Below are 14,267 nucleotides of genomic sequence, written 5' to 3' on the forward strand. Positions count from 1 at the left end.
TTCCCTTTTCCCTTCCCCTTCCCCCGGCCGGCGGCGGCGGCGGGGATGACGCACGTCCGGCGCGGTCCGTGCCCAGCGCCCGCCCCGCAGCCATGCCCGCCGGCGTGCCCTGGCCCGTGTACCTGCGGGCGCTGGCCGCCAGCATGCTGGCCATGCTGGCGGGGGCCGAGGCCGTGCACAGGTACTACCGGCCTGACCTCGTAAGTGCTCGCAGGGGCCCGGGCTCTGGTAGCGTGCGGGGCGGGGGGTCTCGGGAAGGTCTCTGGCCTGGCGGTTTGCAGAGATCAGCCTCTACAGAGGAACTGCCCAGCAGCCAGGACTGCTCTGTGTCCGCTTCTGGGCTCCTCAGTACMAGAAAGACAAGGAGCTACTGGAGCGGGCCCAGTGGAGGGTCACAAAGATGATGTAGGATCTCTCTTAGCACAGACGACTGAGAGGGGGTGTCATTAATGCTTATAAATACCTCCAAGGTGGGTGTCAAGAGGATGGTGCCAGTCTCTTCTCGGATCGGATGAAGAGCGCAGGCCACAAACTAAAAGATAAGAAGTTTCACCTTAATATGAGGAAGAACTTTCCATTGAGGGTGGCAGACTGCCCAGGAACAGGCTGCCCAGAAAAGTCTTGGAGTCTCCCTGTCTGGATGCTTTCCAAACCCACCTGAACACATTGCAGGGTTCCTGTTTTGGGTGATCCTGCTTGGCAGGGGGCTTGCACTGGATAATCTCCTTTCAACCCTAACAATTCTGTGATTCTCTGACTTCTCTGGGGAGTCCCCTCCTCTCCGTATATCCAGGAGTCTCTGCTGCGGGAGGCTGCTTTTCGAAAAGGGGCTGTACTAGATTTAAATAGACTTTGTTTCCTCCASTAACAGAAATGAAGACGACCAAAAGTTGACATTAGAAATTATGACAAGGCTGTCAAAATTACGGTCACATAACTACTCTAAATGAGACCATCCACCAGGGCTAATAATGGTTGGTTTAGCCTTTTGCAGGCCTGACTTGGAAACTTCATCTCAACATCCTGCTTGTGTATATTTCTTGGGTTTTTAAATTCTCTGTGCTATGTTCAAATGGGAATTAAGTTTAAAAAAATTACCACAAAAATTCCCACATTTTGAGCTGTCAGATCAAAAGTTATGCAATGAGGCTTAAATTATTGATAGATTCCTTAGAATCTGTGTATTTTAGTAGTCTCTACTGTAGCCTTCATTACAGGCAAATAGACATTTATTCAGAATGATCAAATGATCTATACYGCTAAAGTAGCATGAATTTTGAGGAGATGCAGTTCTTGAAATGTCATGTTATCTGGTACCTTTTTAAAATTTCATCTCCAACTTCAGTGCTTAATTTCTAAATCAGGAAGGTAGGGGCAGTGAAACTTTTTCTTCTGTCATCAAGAGTGTGTGTGGAAACTTCTGCTGTGCAAGAACATCTCTGCAAAGTCACTTTAATGGCAAAAAAGAAGCTTGGCTCCTTTGAAACAAACTGTTCATTCTTCCTTTCATCCTAGCTTTTTTTTTTTTTTTTCAAATTATATTTTGCTACTTTAAAATAAATCAAATGACAAAAAGGTAATAATTCTTAAGGTGTTTTGAAGGTAGGAATTATAATCTGCTCAGAAAAGAGGGTGGTAAAATCACAGTTGAAGAGTATGACAGCTAAAGCATAAGCTCATTTACTGTTTTGGGAGTTTCATTTTTCCACTGTCACAACACTGACATCTTTCTCTGTTTTTAACAGAGCATACCTGAAATACCTCCCAAGCCTGGAGAACTGAAAACAGAACTGTTGGGTCTAAAAGAAAGATCAAGCGAAGTTCAGACTTCACAACAGTGACCAGAGTTTATTTTCATTGTGAAGACTAGGACTGATAAAATATTTATTCAACTGTTTAAGTTGCAGAAATATGTATTTGAAATACTGTGTTCCTTCAATGCTTTTTGGCTTTTCTTTAAGGAGAGTTGCAGACARCATTAAAAATAAACACACAGTGAATGCTGTCAGTGAAAGTCCAATCAGTTGTTTGCCAAAATGCTGTGAGTTCTTAAATCTCAATCAGAATAAGGGGTCAAACCATGACAAAGATGTATCACTGACAGATCTACTTTGGTCCTCTGTGAGACTGGAATCTTGCAGCTTGGTCTTCTTAGTTAAAATGGGGCAAATATGTACAAATTATACTGAAATTATATTTGTTTGTGCTCCARTTGGGAATCYTCATCTGTCTGTGGCTGCTTTTGAKAGCTGTAAATGTGCAGAACTGTGAAATAACAGGTGTAGGTTTACCTTTCARTCCAGAAATAGAATCACCACAAAACTCTCACCCCAGGAACTTGAAGATGCAGMGTCAACATCTTGCAAAGATGCCTCAACAAGCCAGTTTTGAGTGGTACACAGTAGAGCTTGTGAAGGTTGGGGATCGCTTTCTCTTTACAAGGATGCCAGAACAAAGCACAGGCTTCACCCTCACTTAAYTTGTTAAAAACACAGTCTGACAGATTACTCATTAAAGAAACAAAAAAAGCTCCCTCATTCCTACTGCCAAAGTGCTTGGAAGTCTTCTAAGAGCAGAGGGATCCAGAAATGATCACTGCAAGTGCTACATTTACATCAGTGTACTATGAAGCTATTATTTTATTTATTCCTGTAAGTTGGAGTGGTTTTCCTAGGATGAAAGGTTTATAGTTCTTATGCAGGTGTATGTGTCTGCTCTCACCCAGTTTTACAGGTGTTGGTGGGATGAACTCCTCTCCTGCTCTTGTGTGCACTCATATAACGAGATCACATCCTCTCTCTCAGGCACCTTCATCAATGAACAGCAGGCATTTGAGAGAAAGGCTACAGTGAAACACATGTTAAGGCCAAACAAAATTATCAATGAGAACATCTTAATAGGTCCACTTCTGGTGAAAAGACTTTTTCCTTTACTGCACCCAAACAAAGCTGAGATTGGCAACCTTCCACCTCAGCAGAAGATAAAGTTTATTGAAGAGAAAATAGGACAGTTCAGCAGTATTTCATTTCTAACTGGGGTAGGAACAGCAGTTTTTCAATGATCCCTTTAACAAGCCAGAATTCACCAGCCGTTGCACTGTAACTCACACTTTGTCAGACTATCACCTCTTATGTTGTTCATTTCTGACATGAAAGATGCATTTCTCCCTACTTTCTAAAGGTTTTCCGTATCTAAAGGCTGCAGAGGGGASTTGCTACTAATTAGGCTTGGATTTCTAGGTGTACCCTGCTGTCACAGAACACTGAGCCACAGGGAGCTCAGCCTTTTCTAGMAGTGAGGAAATGTCCTCATTAGTGCCCATCTGGAACAGCAAAGCTGACAATACACCACGTTTTAACAGCAGAGGTGACAGCACCACAATCAGCATAACTGTGGCACTGAAAGAAACAGTGCTGACTGGCAGACACTTCCAGCACTGACMTCATTTTGCTTCAGAGCTGACAAAAAAAAAAAAAGGTAAACTTAGAAGTGCATTTTGTGGTTATTAATAGCAAACACTTGTCACTGCAGCATGCAAGAAAACAGCTGGACCACATCTGGGTTGCACACAATACCCTCAGCTGATATCAAGAAGCACAAAGCATGACTCAAGTATGCTCTTTCTTATTTCTGAAATTTAATGGGTTTTGTTACTCTCAAACTGATCAAAGCAATGARTACTCCAGCTATAAAACAGAACAAATGTTGCTTAAATCCACAAGTAATTTACAGATTAAGAATACTGGAGCAGGCCACCCTACACTTCCAATATTCCCCTTTGGTTTTTTGGGTGGAATTGTCCCCAACCATATGGTGTGAGTTACCTTTCCTACGCTGAGGTCAAAGAGAGGTGTGGGTAGCAATGATACATTGCTGAGTGCATCAGTAAAAATAAGTGATACTTAGGAGGTTGTTTCATTGTTTACAAAGTTTCACTCGTGTAGGCAGTAGAAGGTGCCCCAAGAAGCACCTTGTTCACTACCACAGGCTGCTACTAAAGCTGATTGAAACTTGGGTTAGAGCCTGAACAATAACAACAGGCTCTTCTCTAGGATACAACAGTGAATAGAAACCAGAAACCCCCCAAACTCAGCTTCCTTTCCTTGAGATCTCAAACAGCAYACTTCATCAAACCTTTTCTCTAAAACGTAACACAATAATCACACTGATACATGGCATATTTTGGGCCTAGTAAAYGGAAAGCAAATTCTTCGGGTCAGTGTTTAGTGGCCTCACCCAATAAGAAAACTTAGTTTACTTCAGACTTCACAGAAGTTCTGTTAATGAAACAGAAGAGATTGGTTCAGAAGTAGAATCTATGTGCAGAAGCACCACTCCTATGTCCTTCCACAGAGAAAGGCAAAATAAGCCCCCAAAATCTCACTGTAATTGCTTTCTACCCAATTTGTGAAGAGGTTTTAAAGTAGAGGAGCTAGTGAGAAAATGTAGTGCTTCATCTGAACACCACATAAAGCTACTGTAACAAAGAGAAGTTCAATATGTCTACACCTAACCCTGTTTTGCTTCAGTCACATTAAGTATCTACAGTGCTTTGTCATACTAAAGGGACCTAGAAAAAAAAGAGTCAAAACGTTTAGGAGTAACAGCATTAAGAATATGTGAAAAGAATTTCCACCTTAAAAAAAAAAAAACAACAAAAAACCAAAAAAACCTGTAGGAAGCAGAATAGCTGCAGCCACACAAATCAAAGGCAGGGGTTCCAAGTGCCAGGGAGGATGGTACCAGTTCTGGTGGGGGCTGTTCACCAACTCTGTGCAAAGTAATCTTTTCCTCCTCATCTGTAAAGTTTCTGCTGCCTAAGCTAGCAGGGCTTCACTTTCAATGCCATTTTTAACCACCCCATCTCATAGCCTTAAGCTTGCAGGAGATACCTAACTCAAATCCTTATTTTCATGAGCATGTTCTATCCAGCTCTGAGATAGCAGGTGCACAGCAGGTTTGTAAACAAATCCCAGCCCCAGGCAGATGCTAGAGAAGTAGGTGTGGATGTGCCTGCATGGAAAGGTGGCAAGGACTGCCAAGAAACAGTCAGGTCCTTTGTGTACACAGAACAGCCAGGATCATAACTTCATTTCATTGTGCCAGCCCACAAGATGAGCTTGCTCTGTATAAATTTAGAGTTAATGGTGTCTGGGAACATTTTATTTTGTACATGACAAGATTTTACACCAAGTCAGTTAAATAATACAAATTTACATTCATGAGGAATGTTTTTAGAAAAGTGAACTTAAAAAAAAAACTCCTTTACCCTTAAAACCCCAAACCATCCCTTGACATTGTACAGTGGAAAAAAAACAAAACAATCTAATTCACATTCCCTCTTAACCCCCCAAAGCAGGACAGTAGTTGAGTGCAGTTTACAGTTCATCTTTCACATCTGTGGATTCCTGTGAAAATGAAAAGAGAATCAGAATATTACTTTTTGAAACTGGAAAATGATTACAAGAATTGTCCCAGAAGAACAGAAATTTCTATCATTGCAGGTTACATTGCTGTGCAAACACAACAGTAGTGGCATCAAAATTAAGTAGGTATAGTACAATAAATATTATTCCTCAAATTTATTCTTACCTAATCTGACATTTAACAGCAGGAAATTACGCTGCTATAAGCTATGCATTTGCACTWGTCACAGGATATCATCTTGGAGGTGTCTTCCAAAAACACCCCAAGAAAGCAGACTTTAGAGGTAACTTTAGAGGTAAACGTAAGAAGCTGTGGTGTGAGAAGAGTTCAGCACATCCATCAMRGCATMATKAAAACTGCAGMCATGAACTGAGTGAAGGCTGACTCYACATGACAGGTGAAGTGKTTSACAGCACTAGTGTTGGCTGGAGTGTCGTTCCAAGCCTATTCTGTAAACATTTAAAACCACACTCTTACTGATTTGTTCATGTTTTTGCCCACAAGCTGTGGAAATACCACAGTTAATTATCTTCACTAGAGGATTTGCTGCCATTTTCTTGTCACAGGGCACTGTTACAACCTCTAAAGCTTAATTTAGCTCTGGTTTTGAAAATATCTAAGTGTTATCTTCTCACAATAAAGTTAAATAATGAATTTGTGCTGCAGTTTTCTTCCCCTCCAAGAAAAACCTGGACCACGTTGCACAAAAATCTAGTGTCATGAAAGGCCAAGTGAACAGCTTTATTGCCAGGTAGCACCCACAGACAAAGCTGCACAAAAATATTGGCAAGAAAGCATCCAATTTGAGAGCCTACCTTCTGTGTTTCACTGTCCTCAGCATCAGCATCCACTTCCTCTTCATCCTGCTCTGCCTCCTCAGCTGTATCTTCAGGCTCTTCAGGTTCCTCATCCACCTGTACACAAAGGTCACAAAGCAATTTGCTTTACTTGTTTAGGTTGTTTAACAAGTTGTGCACTGGCCAAATACAGGCTAAGGAAGGATAAACTATCAGTTCCTAACATTTGCCACAAGCTRCCTGAAGGAGAAATATCTGTCTAGAACTGATCCACTCCAACAAAAGAGCCAGCAGGAGTTCTTGCACAACATTATGAGAACCTGTGTTACTTATTCTTATTTAGGAATTTCTCCATTAGGGAGACAGCAGTCAAAGGTCTGTGTGCCCAATTTATTGCTGTAGAACCACTACTTAATTAAGGACAGGACAATACTTCAGAAACATGATGAAATAACAGAATTTCAAGCAACTATAAAGAATAGAGAACATGAGTATTAAGTACAGACTCAGGGCTGGACTTCTGGTGGCCCACTTAAGTGCAGGAAGCTGAATACATTTCATTTTATGCAAGTGAATCAGGCAGCTACACTTTTTAAGCTAGAGCAACAGTAAATCAGTTATCAAGTGGAAGACAAACTAACCTTTGCATCCAGGTCAATGTTTAAACTCAAACGAAGCATCCTTTCTATTCTGTCTCCATATTCCTTAGTGTCTGGCAACATGTATCCTGATCTCAGAGTTGCAGTTTCAAACAATACCACTGCAAGATCTGAAACAGTTTTGTCATCTTCATTTTCCTAACRAGGAAGAACACAAGAAAATCAAAACAGATCTGTTAAAGCAGGTTGTATGCAACCAAGTCAATTCAATGTTTCACTACTGTTATTTATTTACTTACCTTGACTCGCCTCAGCATGTCCTTGATCAGTGGATGCCTGGGGTTAATTTCAAATGTCTTCTTTTGGCTGGCATAGTAACTAAGAGGAGAAATTACAGCACTAAGTTTCAAAGTACAATTACATCTTTAAAKCCACATACATTGGTTACAGTCACAGCAACAAGTAACAAGTATATTCCCCCCACCTTAACACTCCTGCAGCTATGAAACAGAATTCAAGTTATGAGTTCATCTTGTCACCAAATGACAGATATCAAATGCCCCTGAGTCTTGCTCACCAGGCAGTTTTTTACTGGACTTGTAAATAAAAATGTAAGGCCACAATGGAGATTAACTTGGTTGTAAATGACATTAAGAACACCCAGGATCATCTGAACCAGGTGGAAACTTGTTATGGGCACACCAAGCAAGGGAGGCCATCAACTGCATTTCATGTCTGCTGCTACAGAACTGGAAGCTTACTTTGTGGATATATCCTTCCCAGTTTGGTAAGCTTGAGCCTTCATGATTCTTTCCATGTTACCAGACCATCCATACTGACTRGCCACAAGGGCACATGGAGACTGGGTTAAACGCTGAGACAGCACAGCTTTTTCAATCTGTAGGAAAGAAAAACAAACAAGAATGCATTAATGTTAGTTCTCAGATCGAATAGTTTACACAGTGAATAAAATAAATAACTCTGAACTTCCCTGCCAATTCAAGAATTTCTGAACAATTTGTAACATGACATTCTAACTCATTATTTTCCTGAATAAAGGTATTATCCATAGGACTTTACCCATGAAGACAGAGAAGCTACTGTAAAGTGTGTGCTCCAATTATCTGCAAGGTATGTTGCAGCAAGTACAATGAGTAAAAGTAATCATTACATATAACACAGTATTTTACCTTGTCTTTCAGAGCTTTGTCTTTCATCCAGTTTAAGAGTGGTTCAAATTCCTTCTCTAAGGCTTCCCGACTCTCTTTAGACTTTTCACTTTCTTCAAACTTAACTCCTTCTTTTGCTACATTCTGGAACCTCTTGCCATCAAACTCTGGCAAAGCCTGAATGCAGTATTCATCCACAGGTTCAGTCAGATAGATCACTTCGTAGCCCTTTTTCAGCAGACGCTCAACAAACGGGGAGGACTCAGCCTAGGGTGAAACATTTCAGATGTCAGTTTAACTGCATTGATAGCAGCAGCTGCCAAAACCTGTMCAACTATCTGACAAATACTGGTACAGAAACGCTGAACTGCAGCACTAATGTAAGCATGGAGTCTCCATTACAATAAATGCACAATTCACAATGCTCATGGTACTAAAAGCACAAGCTATAGTATCTCATACTCCTTCCTACTTTCTYTCACTCTTACATACCTCCTTTCTGCTGGCACCTGCCATGAAATAGATTTTGTCTTGCTTCTCTTTCATTCTTTCCACGTACTGATCAAGGCTGGTGAGGTTACTTTCATGATGAGAAGACTGGAAGCGCAGAAGTTTAGCAAGTCGTGTCCTATTGGAATGATCYTCAATAACACCAAGCTTCACGTTAGTACCAAACTCTTTCCAGAATGTGTCGTTGTATTTTTCCTCTGCAATTTTCTTGATCATATCAAGAGTTTTGCGAACAAGTTTCTTTCTGATCACCTAAAAAAAGCAGCAATATTGAATTACAATAAGTATTTGGATGAGCCATCWGTTCAGCCTCACTGCAAAGGAGAGACTCCATTTTGTGTCCCTGATCTGAGTAGACAGAGGTAATCTGGAAGCACCAATACCTGAGTTTCCTTTACATTAATTTCAGACTCCTATAACAAAATTCATCAAGCTATTAAGTATTCTAAGCCTTGCCACTGTCGTGTGCTTACAATGAAGAAATTTAAAACCAATTTGTTTACCTTTAACAATTTATGCTGCTGAAGTGTTTCACGGGATACATTCAAAGGAAGATCATCCGAATCCACCTAATTGAGAAAGAAAAATTTAGGTACATCTATGACAGTATTTGAAGATTTTAAAAAACCAAATGAAATTAAAGTAAGGTTTATGATACTTACAACACCCTTAACAAAGTTCAGATATTTGGGCATCATGTCATGGAAGTCATCAGTGATGAACACTCTTCGAACGTACAGCTGAATTACAAGAGGAGAGAACAGTCAAGTTACTTCAGGGTTTTTTCTCTTTTCCACAAAACCATACCCACACACTTTCCTGTCCTACCTTGATGAAATCACTTTTTTTGGATCCATATTCATCGAACAGTCCACGTGGAGCAGAATTAGGAACAAACAAGATGGATTTGAAAGTTACTTCCCCTTCAGCAGTGAAGTGGATGTATGCCATTGGGTCATCATGTTCCTGTGAAGGGAAAATGCTTTTAATTGACATGGAGAAAGTACCAATGATTTAATTCCTTTCCAACACCAGTTTGGCAAAGAAGGGCAGTCAGTTTACAACTAATCCATGTAGCCAAGCCTTGTTACAGTCTATCATGGAGATAAAAGTTTCAAGAGCAGAGTTATTTATGTCAAAATAACCTTCCTAAGACACCTTCCTGGAGACCCACCAAGTTTTGCTGGTTTTTAACAGAACAATTGCTAAAAAGTTACCAAAAACAAAATAATCAATAGTTAGGAGACTGGAGTAACACATTACAGTGCAGTGATACAAAGACAACACTTCTAGAAAACTTGTGTACCTCTCTTTCTCCCACCATGTGCAACAAACACCACAAAGCTCAGACTAAATACAAACTTCCCTGGCAACATTTAAACACATCAGTAAGCTCCACATGACCTGGAACATACTTCCCAAACCTAGACCAACCAACATTTGGGTGGCAGTACCTCCTCTCTGGAAAAAAAAAATTAACTCCTGACTGAGATGTTGTGCCTTCCAGGCTTTCTGCAATTCCATCTACTGACAGCAATTAATTAATTCTTCAGAAACAGCCCATCCTGTAAGTATYCAGWTCTATCTWTATWGCAAGAGATACTACACCAAACCTCTCGCTGTGGAATCCTTGAGGCCCAGAGCTTACCTTAGAAAAGGTTTTGTAAAAAGCTTTGTATTCATCTTCTTCAACTTCTTTAGAAGGTCTCTGCCAGATTGGCTTTATGTCATTCATGAGCTCCCAATCCCAGACAGTCTTTTCAACCTAGGTAAATAAACACCATGCTATAAAAGATTCTTCTTTACTTTGGGTTAGGGCAATTAAAAGGCACTCCATTGAATACAAGATATAAAATAATATGCAAAAATCCCAAACATGCTCTCTCTAATTTACAAAATTATGAAATGACCTAGACATTCTCATTTTAAGTACGCACATTCGTGCAACACATGGGAAAAAAACTTCAGCCTGCACTGTAGTGTGTTCCATGTATGTCTAACACATGCATTGAGTRCAGTATTTCTGTTCTAATACCACTCTGGAAAAATCTCCCCAAGCAGATTATATTGACAAGTTTAAATTCAACAGTGTCAGATTACAGAATTCCGTTACCATTTCGAGCAGTTCATGCAAGTATTTATAATTAGCTGTGACCACAGATTCACAAGGCTACTGCCAATCATCTCCCTGACTTCTACCTCATCTGTTACATTTACCATCTTCTTTCCTCACAGGACATCTCACTTTAAAAGGATTTGCTTCTTGAAAGCATACACTACTGAAATGCATCTCTGCAAGGCTACCTAGGAAAACTGCAATCTGACACAAGTTACAGGACCCTAAGTCTAACAAAGCTTACCTTCTTAGTYTTGGGTTTCTTTTCTTCCTCCTCTTCTTCAACTGCTGCTTCATCATCTGTTTCTTCTTCTTTCTCCTTTGCTTCCTCCTCTTCAAYGGGTTCTTCAACAGTCTCTGTCTAAAGAGATAACTGAAGGTGAGGATTTGAACACTTGACTTCCTATCAGGTRTGTTCTAGTATTCTCTCAAACAGCCTAATCTCTCACAGCACTAGCCTGACTTCTGTCTGTTACAAACTYCTCTATAGGTAGCATTTTTCAGATGAATTTTCTATTAATACATGCTTTCCTTCAACACACTGGGAGGTCATCACATAGAAATTTAAGTTTTTCAATACTTGACACATAATGCTAATCAGAGACTTAGTGGATTTTCGTTGGTGCTACATCAAGAAAACACCACAGCAGGTCTGAAATCTAAGATGGTGCCCAGTTTTCAGAAGGATACCTAGCCACAGCTCTGCTTGAGAGCTTAAAAAGCCAGTGGATGAAAGATCATTCTCAACAATCAGCAGTGTTTTTCCTTTSATGAACTTCTTTGAGTCAGAACAAAATCAAGGCTAAATTTTGTCATTATAGCAACAGACTATTAGAGAAAAAAAATAATGAGTAAAACAGTAGCCAAAAGAGTTAGGAAAGAAGAATTGTAGAAATCAGACAAGTTGCACCTCTATGGCAGGCCTGCAGCCTTCATGAAAGATCTGGGCAGATYTGTCTGTCACAACCAAAGTTTAYACTGTGCAATGCTCAGTTAAATACACTTACCTTGCTGCTCCACACATATATGGGGAAGTTGATGAACTGGGAGTATTTCTTCACTAGATTTTTAACAGTGTCCAGCTCAAGGTAATCAGATGCTTCCTCCTTCAAGACAAGGCTAAAGAAAAAAAACCACAATAAAAATCTCAGAACAATCCCTGATTTTTGTTGCAGCARTAGCAATTCAGATTATGCAAATGAGCTATTATTAGTTCAGCTTCTAATACCTCTTAAAAATACAATTTGTACTCAACTATCAACTATCTGCCGAGGCAGAACACAATATAAAAATTTAAACAAAAGCATCAAATCATAATCGATATTTGGCAGGATCTTGATGCACCYTCATGAGCTTTACTTCAAACTAGAGCACCAAAATCACCTTTTTTTTACATTAAAAGCCTCCTCCAGAAAAACATCCTCTAAACCAAGACCAAATGCATTTCTCTGCTCATGAAAACAATGAAAACAGGACTGGCAAGCTACCTCTAGTTTGAATTTGCATCAGACCAGCCTCACTGGTATAAGAATAGCAGCCAATTTCCAAGACAAAGCTCTGTGTAGGTTTTGCCAGGCCAGAATTGTGTTGAGGGACTAAACCAGCCTGAAGACAGCTGAACTGTCTGGAATTRCTTGCTGACAGTTTTCAAGACATTCACAACAGAACACAAAATGAACTACATTTCTTTTTGGAGGCAGTTTGTATTTTGCATGTTTCTTTTAACTGAATTATTCTTAAACTGAATAAAGCTGTATTACAAGAATTAAATCAGTCACAAAGCTAAACTCACTCACATATTTCAATAAGCAAAGTGTACCCACACAACCTCTTCTATTTTAAGACCAAAGAAACTTAATACTTACGTTATGGTTGTGCCACGTCCTAAGGTGTTCCCTCTTGGGTCATCAATCACAGAGAATTCGTTTGAATCTGACTCCCAAATATGTTGAGTATCATTGTTGTGTTTTGAGGTGACAATAACTCTGTCTGCTACTAAGAAAGCAGAATAAAAGCCAACACCAAACTGGCCAATTAACTCAGATGTTGACTGGCTATCATCCTGCATTTCAGTCATCTTGTTCAGGAATTCACTTGTACCAGACTTTGCAATAGTACCCAGGTTTTTAACTAACTCCTCCTTTGTCATGCCAATACCCGTATCTGTAACATGAAGCATGTTCTTTTCTTTATCACACTAAAAAAGAGAGAAAAAAGCAGTTACAGAAATGGGGAAGACCTTTCTTCAAAACATTCCAATACTTCAGCTGCTCTTTATAAAACCAGAAACATAATTTTACCATTAAAAGAGGAGKAGTCTTTGATAAAGTTAATTACAAAGACCCTCATGTGGTCCTAGTTTGTATTTGCATCAGCATGAAGCCAAAAATTGAGATTTAATGATGCACTGCCATTTATACTCCTCCACTACTTCTCTGAAAGAGATGTTTGTATTTAGTGTTTCTTACCTTGATTTTGACTGTAAGCTCCTCATTGCCAGCAAGAGCATTTTCATCAGTTAATGATATCAACCGGATCTTATCTAAAGCATCTGAAGCATTTGAAATAAGTTCCCTCAGGAAAATCTGAAATAGAAACCAGTAGTCAGTAATGCCAGAAGAGACACATACACTCTGCCCACAAAATTCTAACATGATCTAAAGGCACTAACCTCCTTATTTTTATATAAAGAATTGATAATTAGCTTCATCATTCTGTTCACTTCTGCTTGAAACGCAAACTTCTCMGATTTTTCTCTGATTTCTTTGATCTGGGATGCATTTAGGCCATCGAGCTGGATAGCTTCTTCCTCTCTGTTAGGACAATGAAAAACCTATCAAGGAGCCTTGTCCACAAACAGCATCATTCATTTCATCACAAAGCAGCAGCAGTAATATTTTATCACCAGTGCAGCACAAAATTATACAATCAAATGAGTCAAGTGCAMGAGCAGCCATCCTCAACTGTACCACCTTAATCCAAAACTTGAGTGAAAATTCATGCCAACAAGTGAGACTTTTTCCATAAAAATAGCAGGGAATAATAGAGGTTAAAGCCACTGCAATCCTCAGCATGTAGTGAGACATTTCATGGGCATCGAGATATTTAATCTAGRCACTGAACCGACACCATTTATGACATGCACAAGTAAACCACAATTAACAGTTATTGATATTTGACARAAAAAAGTACAAMTTTTCCAAATCCAAATTCTCAAGCTCGTTTCTATTTAGAAGAAAATAGTTTGCCARAATTTTTTTATTTTTCCCAGCTGACTAGAACTCTCTTTTAAATAGCATTCCCTCACTACTTCTGAGGCCTAGGGCATTGACCCTTCCAAAGGCAAAGAGCACCAACCTCTGAACAACTTCATCATCCGTTCGAGACCCTTCTCTGCTTTTGCCCAAGTCATCTTCCACGGTGCCATCYACATCCACCTCATCAGCTCGAACCGACACTGGGGAAAACAAAAATACCAACGCTCTCAGCCCGATCCCTACACTCCCCAACTTCTCCGCTCGTTATCCCCCACGGCTTTTGGCTCAGTTCTGCCCATCCCCTCCTCCGCCCCCTCCCCAGAGGAGCTCAGCCCGACCGGAGCCACGGGAGCCGGGCAGGGGGAGGCCCCTCGCACCCTCCCACCCTCCCC

General features: G+C 40.2%; 2 protein-coding genes across 2 annotated transcripts; one reads left to right on the forward strand and one right to left on the reverse strand.

Annotated features, from left to right (window-relative positions):
- Positions 1-32: 32 nt before the first annotated feature.
- LOC130586543 (ubiquinol-cytochrome-c reductase complex assembly factor 6) lies at positions 33-2,525 on the forward strand. Its single transcript, XM_057387367.1, has 2 exons — positions 33-200; positions 1,746-2,525. The coding sequence occupies exons 1-2, from the start codon at positions 93-95 to the stop codon at positions 1,839-1,841; spliced, it is 204 nt and encodes a 67-aa protein (XP_057243350.1). The 5' UTR covers positions 33-92; the 3' UTR covers positions 1,842-2,525.
- A 2,620-nt stretch (positions 2,526-5,145) lies between these two features.
- Positions 5,146-14,141, reverse strand: HSP90B1 (heat shock protein 90 beta family member 1; the record flags this gene model as incomplete). The annotated part of the gene is made up of 17 exons (XM_057387366.1): positions 5,146-5,408; positions 6,243-6,341; positions 6,866-7,021; positions 7,123-7,201; positions 7,585-7,721; positions 8,014-8,259; positions 8,485-8,754; positions 9,006-9,071; positions 9,165-9,242; positions 9,331-9,468; positions 10,151-10,267; positions 10,863-10,979; positions 11,626-11,737; positions 12,484-12,815; positions 13,087-13,203; positions 13,290-13,431; positions 13,976-14,141. Coding segments are annotated over 17 exons (2,402 nt in total), but the record flags the coding sequence as incomplete, so codon positions are not given.
- Between the last annotated feature and the right edge of the window lie 126 nt (positions 14,142-14,267).

The sequence above is a fragment of the Malurus melanocephalus genome, unplaced genomic scaffold (genome assembly GCF_030028575.1).
Source record: "Malurus melanocephalus ecotype Western Australia unplaced genomic scaffold, MMel_1.1 scaffold_1198, whole genome shotgun sequence".
NCBI classification, from domain to species: domain Eukaryota; kingdom Metazoa; phylum Chordata; class Aves; order Passeriformes; family Maluridae; genus Malurus; species Malurus melanocephalus.